General features: G+C 42.7%; 1 protein-coding gene across 6 annotated transcripts in view; it reads left to right on the top strand.

Annotated features, from left to right (window-relative positions):
- TLN2 (talin 2) overlaps positions 1 to 14,330 on the top strand; it is a 473,758-nt gene that overhangs the window by 435,784 nt on the left and 23,644 nt on the right. For all 6 annotated transcript variants that reach the window (XM_037833795.1, XM_037833797.1, XM_037833796.1 and 3 more), the window contains 2 exons: positions 6,566 to 6,671; positions 7,523 to 7,647. In XM_037833795.1, coding sequence (XP_037689723.1) covers positions 6,566 to 6,671; positions 7,523 to 7,647 — 231 coding nt within the window. The remainder of the gene's footprint in view (positions 1 to 6,565; positions 6,672 to 7,522; positions 7,648 to 14,330) is intronic.

Genomic DNA, 14,330 nt, shown 5'->3' with positions numbered 1-14,330 from the left:
AAATCCCTGCCCTTGAGGATCTTATGGTCTAGTGGGGGAGAAAACAGGCCACTAAAAGGCACCAAGGCAGAGGGATAATTAAAATGCCCAGAGGCAGGCATTATTATAAATAAGACGTGGGGATCAGGGAAGGCTTGTGCCTTTTCAATTAAGGGTAAAAATTGGCTGGACAAAGAAAGGAGGTCACCTAAGGGACAGGAGCATTTTAAGATGAGGAAGAGCACATGCAAAGGCTTGGAGGTTGAAAAGGCATAGCACACTGGGGCGGTGCATGAGGCTGTGTCTGCAAGAGCCACAGGAACCTGACCAGCGAAGGGAGGGTGGATTTGGGATGCTTGGTAGCACCTGTCACCAGAGATCAGCTGGTGAGCCCAGACTGTGTCCCCACCCAAATCAGGCTGTCCACTCTCTGTGCACTCTCTGGGAACTAGCATCAAAGCATTTATTCTCTCTGCCCTGTCCTGCCAGGGAAGGTAGGGCCCGGAACTTGTCACTCTCTGTCCCAGGGGTGAGACACTGGTTTCTGAGCCTCTTAACTGCAGGCAGAGTCCTGATGTGAACCTTCCTTAAGGCCAATCACATTTTGGTCAAGGAAGAGACAGCTGTGGGAGACAGACGGCTCTGGCATCTTATCGAGTTGTGGGAAACACCTTTAATCGGGACATTTTATGCAATAATAATGACTCTACCATATATGTTAAACCAGAGCTTCCCTGTGGGTCTATTTTGCAGCCCACTGTATAGACGTTTGCCCACAGATGATGAAGGCCCTAGGACAAAGGACCTGTGAGCTATCATCTGTTCCCTGTACAGGGAGGTAGAAGAGAATTCCCAAATTGGGCTCCATGGAACCAATGTTCTGTGCAGGAGTAGTAGTAGGAATTTTCAGTGAGAAGATTTCATGGCCAGATTTGTTTGAGAAAATTTTGCTAAGCAGAGCTGACATTTATTGCAGAACTTCTCAGAGTTGTCTGTGCTAACTTGCTTTGGGGAGTGTTAGTAGGGAACATAATAATCAGCTTGTTCGACCATTAAATATTTCTTTTTTCAAACTTTTCCAGAAGTAGTACTCTAGAACTAGGTGTGAGAAATGACGTCGCAGACATTTTTTTATCATCAGATATCTATCCCAATGATCAATAGAGGGCTTAAGAGATAGAATTTATACAATGAGCAGCCACCAGTTTCCTCTAAGTTATGTTAAATGACATCTTATACTTGGACATCTGTTTTTTATTTCAAAAAACTTCTTTACATCTCATTTTAACTTCATAGCAAAGCTATGGAACGTGTTAGGAAGAAGGTGTTATCTTCACAGTCTGGGAAACTGAGGCACAGGTTAAGTGACCTATCCCGAATCCAGAGCTTTCCTAGGAGCCGAGTCAGGATGAGAGCCCAGCTCTTCAGGCTCTAACCGCAGTTTGGCACTGCCACGTTTGACTCAGCCTTCCACTCAGAGGTGCTGCGAAGAGCCTGGAATACCAAGTAGGCATTTCAGCAAGGTCGTAGGGAAGACATACGCCTTTCCCTCTGTACTTCTACCATCACCCTTGACCTGGCAACATGAAAAGTGGCCTTCTCAAGTAGGGCATGTCATGGGGGACATATAAGAAGCTTGCTGTACAGATTTCCAGGATCGGGTGAGTGGTGCTGAAGGGACCCGACCATGGGCCCCTGCTGCCTCATGGAGCCTGGCATCAGGGCCATGATCACTGCATAGGGGAGGAGTCTTCCGTTTGGTGGAAATTGCAGTGGACTTGGGCTGTGAACACCTGGGTCCAGATGCTAGCTCTGCCGCTTAGCAACTGTATCACCTTGGAATGGGCATAATACCTGCTCTCTTGACCTCCTGAGTTGTCAGGCGGTTCACATGATTATTACTCTTATTAGTGGTAAGCCTTTGAAGGTACCTGCTAAGTACTGTGCACATCCAAATACCCTTCCCACATTATTCTGTTGAATCCTCACAAGAACCACACTAGTGGTGAGCATTAATGCTCCCCTTCTTTCTCAGACGAAGAAACTGAGGCCCAGAACAGTTGAGGCACCCACTAGTAAATGGGCAAGCTTTATGAACGGACCGTGCTACATGATTGTAAGAAATGGTCATTCGGGTGGTGAAGTTAGGGGGAGGAATGGTGAGGAGGCCTGGAGGAAGAGTGTCCTAGGACCATCATAGCATCTGTAGGTCCAGGACCCTGCACACGCGGCCATCAAGTAGACACCTTCCACCTTTGCTCTTGGTAAGCATTTATCAAGAATGCTGCTGCGTAGAGGTCCAACTCCAGCTTCATCTCCTACAAATCCAGAGACCTGGGTGAAAAGAGGACAAACAGCCTTTAAGATGTTTAGTGACATCACGATCTCCTTCACTCACCAGTGAGAAGACAGCTTGTACTCAGGAGAAGAATTCTCTCTTATAAAGTTCAAGTACCTACACTTGTCTCGAGAAGTTCCTCCCAGGAGAGAAGGAAAATGAAACCCTGACAGGGTCCTCTCCCAACCTCATGCCAACTTTACACCTTTTCCCAGTATCTAGGAACCCATTGCTGCATCTGCCAAAGCCTTTCTTTTTCCCTCCTCACCTTTCCCCTCCATGCCCACCTCGTTTTGGTGAGCAAAATAAGGAGGGGAATCCTGAAAGGGTGGACGGATGGTTGGCTTCACTGAGGAGTCAGGGGCCTCTGTTAACATTAGAGAAGGTCTAGGGACCACTGCCAGGCTACACATTGGTGGACCCCTAATGTCCACATATCATCATGACAGACATCAGCCCTAATGAAAATCAGCAGCTTTTCTGGAAAAGGAAGCAAGGCACTTGCCACAAGGAGCCCTAACATCACATGTAATTCGGGAGGTTTCATCTGGGATGTCACTGTAGAGGACAGGTTGGAAGGAGGGGTGTGGACCACTGCCTTCCTTTACAGAGCCCTGGGCAAGAGCAGATTGCACTTTGCTGCTAGACATGCTTCTTACATGGCTGCTCACATTTTAGTTGTTTGCTGTTCACAGGTTCTTCCTTGTATTACTGTACAAATAAGACACACCTTATGTGTTGCAAACTTGAGAGATTTATGCATCTGTTAAAAACTTCTTTATATAAAATTATTGTAATTGTAACGTGTAATTGTGGGAGAAATATAAATGTCCTATTTCTCCATGGCCATTTGGAGGTTCATGGTATGAAGTAGCTGCTGCTAAAATGAAATCATTGTAGAAGGCAAAACTAAATGATGTTAAAGCTGTTTTTATAAAATGTATAGAATTTCTTGAATTTGCAAGAAGGATGTTTTTGCACCTTAATAGTGACAAGTATTGATGACTTTGACTTCCAAGGTAAAATGAATGATTATTGCTTCATGTATTTATTTGTGTTTTCTTTCTTAGTTCTCTTTAGAAAGCTAGACACAGTCTTCGAAGGGTATTTCCTAATAAAAATATAGGGAAAAATACACCTCAATTTCCATGGGATTATCAAACCTATGTGGAATACAAGTTACTACTAACTGATGTTTATAGAACCGCTGTGATAGTGATCTCTCACCCACGTTGTGGGTGTCTGTAGTTTACTTGGGCCCACTGCTAAAACTAAGTTCATATTCACACTATTAGGCCGAACTCCTTCAAAATTTTAAGTTCCCGTGGCAGACTTCAGAGAAATCCAGGCTAAAATGGGTCTTAAGAGTGAGGGAAGATTATTCCACCTTGAGGAGGTCGGGTACCATGTGGAGACCCCGTAAGAAACAAGGAGAATGAGGATGCCCAGCATGGAAACGAGTGTTCATTTTCTGAGGAAGTTTTAAGAGAGAGAATGAGAAAGTGGAAGCCAAATTGTTAATTTAGAAAAGACAAAAGATTTTCATCAAAATTGCATTGAAATTTATTCTTCTTTAGGATGGAATACAATACTATGATTGGGTTAGATATTTGGGGCAGAGGTAGATAAAAAAGCAACAAAGAATCTGGAGATTTAGACTCCCTAGACCACCACCACCCCCTACCCCATTCTTTGATCTTAACAGACAGACCAGGTGTGATCAGATGACCATGGTATCCCCGTTCTGGAAAGAAAGTCAACCTAAATCAGCACTGGAACAGGAGACCCTTACGACACCTCCTGGAACACTTGAGATATTGATCCCTTGTTTTTAACAACTCAAAGAGAATTGGTAAGATTCTTGAAAACTGAAGAAAGGCCAGATAATTTTTTACAAACGGAAAACAAGAAAATTCTGGAAGTTAAGGTTTGAACAAAGAATTCAACAATTTACAGAAGTAAATTGAAGTCACTTTCAGTCAGCACAAGGAGATTCAGAGCTCTTTAGTGCACTGCTTTTCCTACATTTTAGTACATGAGTATGCAGGCAAACTTATGCTAGTTTACCCCTGCTCAATTAAAATCCCTTAGAGCCAAGGATTCCTAACTTTTTTGTTGGTTTGTGTATCCTACTAGTTTTACTATGGAAAAGGTTTAAAAATACAGAAGATAATACCAATGCCCATGTGCCCGCCATCTGTATTTAATTTAAACTACCATTTTGTCCTATTTTGTCCTATTTATGTCTTGAAGTATGATAATAGTGATTAATTTTATATCCCATCCCGGTCTAATTTGTTGGAAGGAAATAACTACAGGATCATGATTTTAGCATTCTTAGAAACCTTTTGTGGATATTGGTCCCCTTTGAGTTGAAACCTTGGCCATTTCCTGCCTCTCCCACCCTTCTCAAAGATACATCAGCACATAGGCACAAAACGCTCATTAAATTATTAAGAGTTTTCACAGACCCAAGTGCCCAACTGAATCCATTTGGCACCTGAGACTCCAAAATGAGAGCTCCTCCTCGGCAAAACCTTTTCTTTGGAGAATCCAGTTAGCTCCCAACAGCGGAATCAAAATTGGGTAGAGCCATCTCCCTACTGCCCTGCAAGCAGCTGTGTGAAGCTCCAGAGATGCTCGTTTGAGTGGCGGTGGCCTGACACATTTGCTGATTGCCAGTTCATCGTGGAGGATTTGGATTGCAGGGTGAGAGGCAGTCCCTTTGCCTCTGCAGCAATCACAGTTCAATGTTTACACAAAACCACAATATGAGATCTTTGACAGGGCTATAATTACCCTCAGTTCCACTAGCAGAGCTTTAATTTCATTCTGTCTGTGGCCTGCTATTAGGAATCATTTTGACTTAATGGTATAATAAAAATAGAGCTTCTTTCCTCCTGCCTTTCCCAAAGCTAGGGTTCTTCACCATAAGGCATTTCCTTTCTTATGGGGTTGTAGAGTACACAGATGTGGTGCTCTCTCTCCATCAAGGGCTCTTCTCTTAAAGACATAAGTTTTTAATCATGCCACTTTGATAATCCAGTTCTCTGCACCACACCCTTAAGCCTTTTTTCTTTTCAGTTTTATTGAGGTATAACTAACATGTAATAAACAGCACGTATTTAAAGTGTGCAATTTGAGTATTGATGTATGAATATACCTGTGAAACCATCACCCCAAGCAAAATAATGAATTATATCCATCACCCCCAAACATTTCCAGGCAATCACTGATCTGCTTTTTGTTGTTATAGATTAGTTTGCATTTTCTAGAATTTTATATAAATGGAATCATATGGCATGTACTCCTTTTTTGTCTGGCTTCTTTCACTCAGCCTCAGTATTTTGAATTCCGTCTATGTGTATGTATTAATAATTTGTCCCCTTTTATTGCCTAGTAGTATTCCATTGTATGGATTTGTTTATTCTTTATCCATTTACCTGTTGATGGACATGTGAGTTCTTTCTAGTTTTTGATTCTTACAAATAAACCTCCCATTGTGCTTTCCTCCTGACTCCGTTAACATTTCCAAATCTGAGTGTTACCACTGTAAAACATGAGGAAGAAATGCAGAAAAGAGGCTCAGAAGAGGAATTTCAAATTTAGGAAGGCATAGGGTGATATAAATTAGAATTTAAACCCATCTCATTTCTTAGTTCCATTCCTTGATGAATTTGAGAAGAAATCAGGTGAGGATGTTCTTTAAGTTGGATTGGGAGTAGGATTTTTCAACACCTTTTTTAATACTATGAAAAATAAAAATCAAAAACAAATTTTAAAAAGCCTTTGAAACTAGTTAAAGACAGGGCAAATCCTCAGGACTTCTCCCAGAAAACTTGTAGTCAAAACTCCAGAGATGGACTGTTCTTTCAAGACTGACCCTGTCAATCAGTTAGTTGTTGCTTGCTTGGGGATTTTGTCTCCAAGAGCCCACTGATGTCACACATTTCCTCTGGTCCTATATTTGTTTTGTTAATAAGTACCAGGTGGCCTGTAGTGCAGGGCTTTTGTGCATGACCTTTGTGAAATATATTAGAAAGAACTTCAATGACATCCCTTATTGTGCCCAACTCTTCATTTCTCACATGAGGAACGAAAGATGAGTCTTAAGTGATTCTGAAGTCACCTTGGGACGGAGCTACAACTTAAAATTAAAAGCAGGATGTTCAACTGTGCATCCACCAGCAAGTGGTTGCATAATGGTTACCTTCCTCCTTAAACATTTCACATGTTCTTCACCCGCAGGTTCTTCAGAAACCAACTCCAGAACTCAAGCAACAGTTGGCTGCTTTCTCCAAGCGCGTGGCGGGGGCGGTGACCGAGCTCATCCAGGCAGCGGAGGCCATGAAAGGTAGGCTGGTCCTCTCCTGTGTTCTTGTACCCAGCCGCAGTGCTTGCCCCACCCCAAGGCAGGGCTAGTCCAGTGAACCGAGCAGAGGAAAAGCACAGCCAACACAGGCCCCTTGTAGACAAGTGCAGTCAGGAGTACACGGAGCTGCTTTTTAAAACAAATGGGTATAGAGTTTGATTTAAAAAGTAACATCTCCTTGAAGCAAATCTTCTCTCCAGTCTTTGTATTAAGTCTTCTACTTAATTGGTATAATCAGTCTAGAATTGTTCCCTTCTCTCTATAAGGATCTTGCCATTTTTTTTTGTCTGCACTTTCATTCATCAAAATATTCCCATTCAAATAATACGTTCGTGTTTAGAAAACAGTGCTGAGTACATTGTCCACCTCTTCAGTTCAGTTCATCAGGGAAAGGTTTTCGCACAGATTTTCCTTTCTTTGAGTTGAGGTGAGTGGCTATTCCTCCTATGTGCTCAAGGGAAGAGAACGGCAAGTATCTGTGGTCAGCATATTCCAGTCTCCTGAGGATGCTTACCTGCATCCATGGGCTTTAAGTTGGAAGTCAGAGTAAGGCTCAGCCTTACCTTCAACATGAGATCTTGATTTTTCAAAACCATTATTGATGACTGCTCCCGTGAAATGACTGTACAGACAACTGATTTAGAAAACCAGGATCCTACAGCCCCCCTGTAGCCAGATGACCTCTGTGAGAGCTTGATGGAAGATCCCTTAGGACAGTGCTAGTGGTAGGCCCAGAGAGCCTTCCTGCCTGCAAATCCAGATACTGTTCTTAATTAAGCCAGAGCCCTCAGGTCTGCAGCTCCAAGAATGACTCTCTTTTGGACTGATTATAGGAACTGAGTGGGTGGATCCAGAAGACCCAACCGTCATTGCAGAAACAGAACTGCTGGGGGCTGCAGCATCCATTGAGGCTGCTGCTAAGAAGTTAGAGCAGCTGAAGCCACGAGCAAAACCAAAGGTGAGTGTCTGTTTGTAGCACTTGTCTGATGTGAGTAAATCTTCTGGTGGGTAGCTATGAAATGGGTGAGGTGTGCTCCGGTGGCTTGTCTCCTGCCCTCCAGGTGGTTAGAGAAGCAAGCTGCCATCCTGCTCTACCTGCCCACCACCTTTTTACAGGGTATGGAAAAAACAACAACAGGTGATTCTTTCAAGTTAACCACCCAGAAAAATACCTTTGGGTATCCAGATGAAGAATCAGGGATTTGCAATTTGATTTAGTTCCATTATATAAAGCAAGTATCAAGTGCTTCCCTCAGAAAGTTCCTCTTACTGAACATGAGGTTGTCAGCCTCCAATTTCCGGGGTTCCATTATGCTTTCTACAAAGAAATAGCAATGCTTCATCTCTCCTTTTCTTAAAATCTTTACAGAGTAATATGAATCTCCAAAGTCTACCCATTAACAGACTTTTCCAATATAGATGGAGACTGTGTGTTTTCTTCATTTACGTTTGTCATCTAGATAATTTTTAGAATTAAGATCATGAGAGTATTGTAAAAGAAACAGCCATTTAAAGGAAACAGATACTTTTAGATTGGGCAGTCAGGAAGGCAATTATTAAACAAAAGGTCTATAAGCCAGTGCTGCCCAGGAGCAAAACCCAACCCTGTTAAGAAGCTATAACCACACACGCACACACGTGCGCACGCGCACACACACACACACACCTCCCTCATGACTGTCTTCAGCGTGAAGATGATGTAACCAGAGGCCTCTTTTTCTCCCCATCCTAGCAAGTCGTTGCTGATACCTGTAAAACTCACCCAAGGACCCAAATACATTAGGAAATAGAATCTGGCTCCTCCCCTCAAAAAAAAAAAAAAAAATTGGATCCCTCAGTTTAGGTATGCCTAAAACCCCAGCTTATTTTATAGGACTAATGGGAGGAATCTGAGTGCTGAAATATACTGAACCACTAAAAAGCAGTGCCCAGGCCAATGTTGTGTATACAACAGGCATAATAATATAGTGAGTTGATGAAGCTTGAAAACACTCTTGGAACCATGGGATTCTTACACCCCATCTCTTACTAGTTTCTCTAGCATTGATAAAACTGTTTAAATAATTAATTTCTCATCCAGATATAACTTGTAAGTCTGGCTTCTGATTTCTGGGTTCACCAGTGTTCTCTCTGCTGGCCTCTCTAGTGAGAGGGTTTTGGGTTGTCTGAGGTTGTCCCAGGTTTTCTTACAAGCATAAGAGCAAAGTGTGAGTAGAGAAGAAAGTCCATTTCCTGGTTGTCTTTGTTTCTGCTGAGTAAATCAAGTTAATCATGAATGAAAAGTGTTCCTTAAACTTAAAAAGCAACCCTTAACTAAGACACAGATGTTTGGTGCTTAATTTGTTTTTCCTTTTCTTTATGTGCTTTATCTTGGGAAAGATTCTGCCGGCTAATGCCTGAGCCATGTCAGTTGATAACTTTGATTCTCCTGGGGAATTAACCTGGTGCTAATTTAATATTAGTACTTTACCATATTCCAAGAACTCCTGCTCTGATCCCTTTCCCTTTGTCCTTTTTCAGGGCCCTTCTGAACTGTTGTCTGTCTCTGCATCCTGCTTTCCCTCTGTCCAGCCATTTATTAACCTTAGGATTCTTGATCTTAAAAACAAAATTATTAGGGTTCCTACCCCATATGATTGGATTGTTGTTATAACAGTTAAATGAGATAATGTGAGAATACAGTGCCTGGCATATAATAAGACTCAGGAAACCATAGCTGTATCAACCTTGTTGTCATCATCATTAGCACTGCAGACAAATGCTGTTGGGGACTTTTGTCTACCTCTTCCTAGGAAAATGCCTGAAATAAAAATTACTCCAGAGGCCAGTGAACTGATGTCCTTAACAAAAATTAAAAAGGAAAAATAAAAACAAAACCCATAACTCACATTTATTGAATGCCATGTATGTGCCAGACAGTCTTCTAGGTGCTTTACATGGATTAACTTGCCTGGTCCTTAGAATAAGGCCACAAGATGGGCATTGTTCTCATCCACTCTCGGCAGATGTGGAATTAGAGGCCCCGAGAGCTGAATTACCTTGTCAGGGTCAGATCACCATGCCTGAGCTGGGAGGACTGCACGTGTCCACCCAGCGTGGGAGAAGGCTGGTGCGGCCCCAAAGGGGCTGTTGTGGTTTGCCCGGGTCCTTTGAGCCATTAATCCCTCCAAGAGGAATCTGTCCTTAGGAAGCGAGTTCTGTGTGTATGAGAGGGTTGTCTCCTGCAGCCATGTTTGTAGTAGTGAGAAGTTCGATGCAAACTTGGTGTCTCCTTGAAGGAATGCTGAACGGCCATTAAATATAATGATGGTATTCTGTGGTCTAATGTAGAGTTTTTAAAAACAAAAACCCAAGATGCAGAATTATACACTCATTGTGATTAGAACTCTATAAAAAGCACTTGCATGTGAAGGAGGTGGGTGAGGAATGCACAAGAATCATGGTAGAATTGAGATAAAGGGGGGTCTGTGTTGTAATATTTTATAAAGCAAAGGTTTTAAGGATAACAGCACTTTAAAAATTGGTGATGACTGCTGAAGCAGCCAGAGAGCACTCCCTCCAACACTCCAGGATCATCTAGACTTGGCATTTACAGTGGAGGTTTTTATAGGAAAGCCAAGGGATCCTTCAGTGAGGATCCAAGTTACCGTAAGCTGCTGAGTTGAGTCCTTTCACGTGGGGGCACCTCCTTCAGGGCAGTCCCACCTTTGCATTAGGAAGGATGCTTGACACTTCTAGGATATTTTAAGGATGGTCTGAAGCCTTTCTCTGTGCAATGACCAGAGTCTCTTGCTACGTGGATTATACTATCTAAAAAACCATTCTGAAGAAGCCATCAACCCAAACCTTAGGTTTTGTGCCTGTCTGGGAGCACCATCCACTTTGCCATAATATCTTTGTGAAATAAAAGATCCTTGCCTCTGTAAAAGATTTGTTTCCTCTGTAGAAAAAATTCAGTGTGACACAATAATCAGCCAGTCTTTTGAGGTTAATTACTTCTCTCCACCCTCTCCCATGATCTTAAAAAATAAAAATAAAACATCTTCAGAATACTGGAAATAAACAATTGCTATCTCATCCCTATACTTAGAACCCTCTCCCTCCCTCCCCCCACCCTCAGTATCAGGTGAATATGCCTTCCTTCCATAACTGGGGAGCATTTGCACTGCTTTGAGGAATAGTTTCGGGGAGGGACAATGTTTTTGTTTAGCTGTTCTGCTCACCACATTCTCAGGTCGTGTGTTTAAAAAGTGGAATGGTCCTTATAGTTTTGAAGATGATTCCTGGTATATTCCCACCTCAGGCCCTTAAAATTTGAGCATCTCTTTTTCCCTGGAATCTCCCTGAAATGAGTAAAGAACAAAGTTGTACTGTTGAATTCACCTTTTGTTTGGGAAGATGGCATGAGGGCAAAATGAGAATGTCCGTGAGCTCTGGTGCGTGTACCCACAGTATCTCAAAAGGCCTGTTGCCAACTCGCAGACAGACCTGTGCCTGCACAGGCAGGTAGAGGAGTCGCTGCAGTGAGTGACCACCCCGCACTGTAGCCTTCAGTCCTGTGTCTGCTCTCGAGCTCAGTCAAACCTGGATGCCTTTTCTGCAGGCCTCTGTGTGATATGTTTGATATATTAGGTTGTTATTTAATCCAACTATATATCAAACATATTCCTACAGTGTCTTGCCCTGTCTCCGGGGGTTCCTAATATAGTTTATAAGACAACAGGGAAGAATATGTTAAAATCACAAGTAGATTTAGAAGACAGAGTGTTATATTTCATTATGTTTTATATTCCATTTCTTCTTGTCATATTTGAGACCTGTATCAATATTCATTAGATTGTTTATTACAGAAACAAATTATAAATACTGATGTTTCATAGAGCTTGAGATGTTATGTATAGCTTAGTTTTATGCAATGATAAATCCCTAAGGAATATACTTGTGAGTGGGGGTGGGGAATAGAAGGTTCTAGTCCATGCTTGTGACATGGGATAATGGTCGGGATTATAACCTCCAAACACATTTAGATTCATATTTTGTTTTCATTTTGGTTCATTTTTATCCTGATCTTCAATTTAGTAGTTAGTGATTTTCATAATCAAGGTGTCAGCTAAAATTCAAGGAGCACAAATCATCAGTAACTTTCCTTTCCACTCCTAGTAACAAAGTGCATAAAGCAAATCACACATATAAACCACCAGCCATGTGGATGGTGGGTCACTGGTCTTTCTACAAACCTTGGTTAGGACTAAATATATCTAATAAAGATCATGTAATGTGGACTACACACTGTCTGTTGAATTTCCTGTTATGGTTTAACTTGTCAGCAGATGCCAATAATACTTAGAATAAGCCAACAATCACAGTAATTCTATAGGCTAATTGGCTACAGCAGAAGTTGGGGATAGTGGTGTAGAAAATATTTTTCCTGATATGTAACAATCTTCTTCAGTTGGTCTTAACCCCTTCCTCATAGCACAGCCTGTGAAATATGTGTAAGTTCATTCTGAGCCTCCTCAACAAAAGACTTGGTGAACACTCCTTTCTGGAAAGAGGACTGCTTTGCTAATAGCTAGGTTTGGAGGAGAAAAGCTGTCTGTTAAAGAGCACTCCTGAGTTATGTATATTATATATTAGCTAGCAGCATCCCCACACAGGTGTCCTTTCACTCAGGGGGCACAGGTGGTGAGACAGCGTTTTAAGCAGGCTGGTCATGAAAGCCTCCCAGACATGTCTAGGAGTCATGTTCTGCTGGCTTACAGGGGGTGCAGAGTGCATAGAAGTGATGGCACAGGAGAAGGAGGGAAAGAGTTGGAGTCCCGGCTTCCTGAGCTATCAAGTGGAACCTGTCCCTGGGGTCATTTTCCACTGAGAAGTGGTCTGTGTGTGTCACTCAGACTGTTTTCAAGGTGCTGCCAAAGTTAATCTCAGCTTCATGCAACTAGAGAGCATCATTTCTGGTTTTGAATCCAATTAAAGTTGTTCGACCAAAATGACACTGGCTGGAAAAGAAACAGGTTCTCTTGGATAAAGAAAAGCATCGTTTCGAGAGAACCTTAAGATGAAGCCCGTCTGTTTAAATTGATGTGGTTTTTGTGTTTCTTCTGGTAATTTTGCTGTCAACCAGCATGCTCTCTGTATGGATTAATGTGGCAAATGGGAAAAGAAAATCATATGTACAGGGAGGAGGAGGAGCAAAAAAGGCATTTGCTGTATGGTTAAACTACAGGCTTTGAGCTCATCTGGCACTAGTTGATATCAGCCCAGAAGATGTATAGGGAATAAAAAGCAGAAGTGTGCTGGGAACTCGGCCAACACGCATTACCACGTGAGTCCCACCAGTGTGGAACAGGCCCTCAGACACATAGAGGACTCGTATCGAAGATGCAGCACATTTACCTGATTAAATCTTTGAAAGAATTCTGTTATATTTTCTTTGTCCCTGCCTCCTGTATAGACATTCAAATGCTTATTATTATTTTTTTTTGAAAGCATGACAAAATCTTTAAGGATTTTCTATGAAGCAGAAATAGTGATTAAAAGATCATTTTAGTGGTCCTACTTTTCATTTTAGAAAAAGAAAAGCAATGAAGGAGTGGATACCATAGGAAAACCACTCCCAAGGTACTAATCATGCAAGCTTGGACCTTTTCCAGTGGATGCTGCATGAACTTGCATTTATTCCACATCTGGATGCAGAAGGTGGTCCCTCCCAGGTAGCAGGCGTAATCATTGTGCTTCCTCTCCCTGTCGCCCACTTTGTCTGTTTGTGGTCTCCCTGGAGCCTTCCTTGAGACCAGGCCAGCCGGGGGGCGACCAGGCAGTTCCAGTTGTTCTGGGAGGTTTCGTTTTTATTAGCACTAGTAACGCTGATGGTCCTAAAGCCAAGCCCACCTGTGGTCCTCCAGAAGAGACGCTGATCTGGCTTTTGAGCAGTTTGGGTCTTAGCCTACAGGCTAAGGTCTCCCTCAAGGCTCCTCTTAATTCGTTACCAGGAGCAAACTGGTAGCAGCCAAACTCCCTACAAAAAAAAGGAGACACATGGCTCCCTGTTGCACTCCAGGCTTCCAACTAGCAGAAAATGCCTCACCCTCACTCACTGTGAGCATTCTAGGAGCTGGGCTATTTTCTCCCGCAAGGACATTTCAATTACATGCAAAATGTTCACCCTGATTTTAAACAATAGATGATATGCAAAGACTTTCTTTTCAGGTTCTGATGTGATATTACCTGTTGTAAATAGCAAGCCCTCTGCAAGACTTTCAGTAAACCTGACGGGAAAGATGGTACTGGGAGTTGTTCTGTGGTTTATATACCCACCTGTAAGAAAAGTGATCGTTGTGTTGATCAACTGTCAGCAAGGCAGTCCCTCAAAGGAGGTTTTTGGGGGAGAAAGGGTGCAAAAAACAGGGCATTGACCCTTTGGCCCTCTCCTGTGGGTGCCTTTGACTCCTTTCCCTCCTTCAAGTTCATGGGGGAAGCGGCCAGCAGGGTGCAGGGGTACAACTCACAAAGAAAAGGGTGAGAAGAAGGGCCTTGGGCAGAAACCTCTTCACTGGTCCAGCACCTGCCCAGGGCCTGCAGGGTGAGTGAGCTGGGGGGCGGAGGGGGTAGGCTGGCGGGGATCCTGCAGGCAGGGGG

This window comes from Choloepus didactylus, chromosome 4 (assembly GCF_015220235.1).
Source record: "Choloepus didactylus isolate mChoDid1 chromosome 4, mChoDid1.pri, whole genome shotgun sequence".
Classification (NCBI taxonomy): domain Eukaryota; kingdom Metazoa; phylum Chordata; class Mammalia; order Pilosa; family Megalonychidae; genus Choloepus; species Choloepus didactylus.
This window is presented reverse-complemented; position numbering and strand designations above follow the sequence as displayed.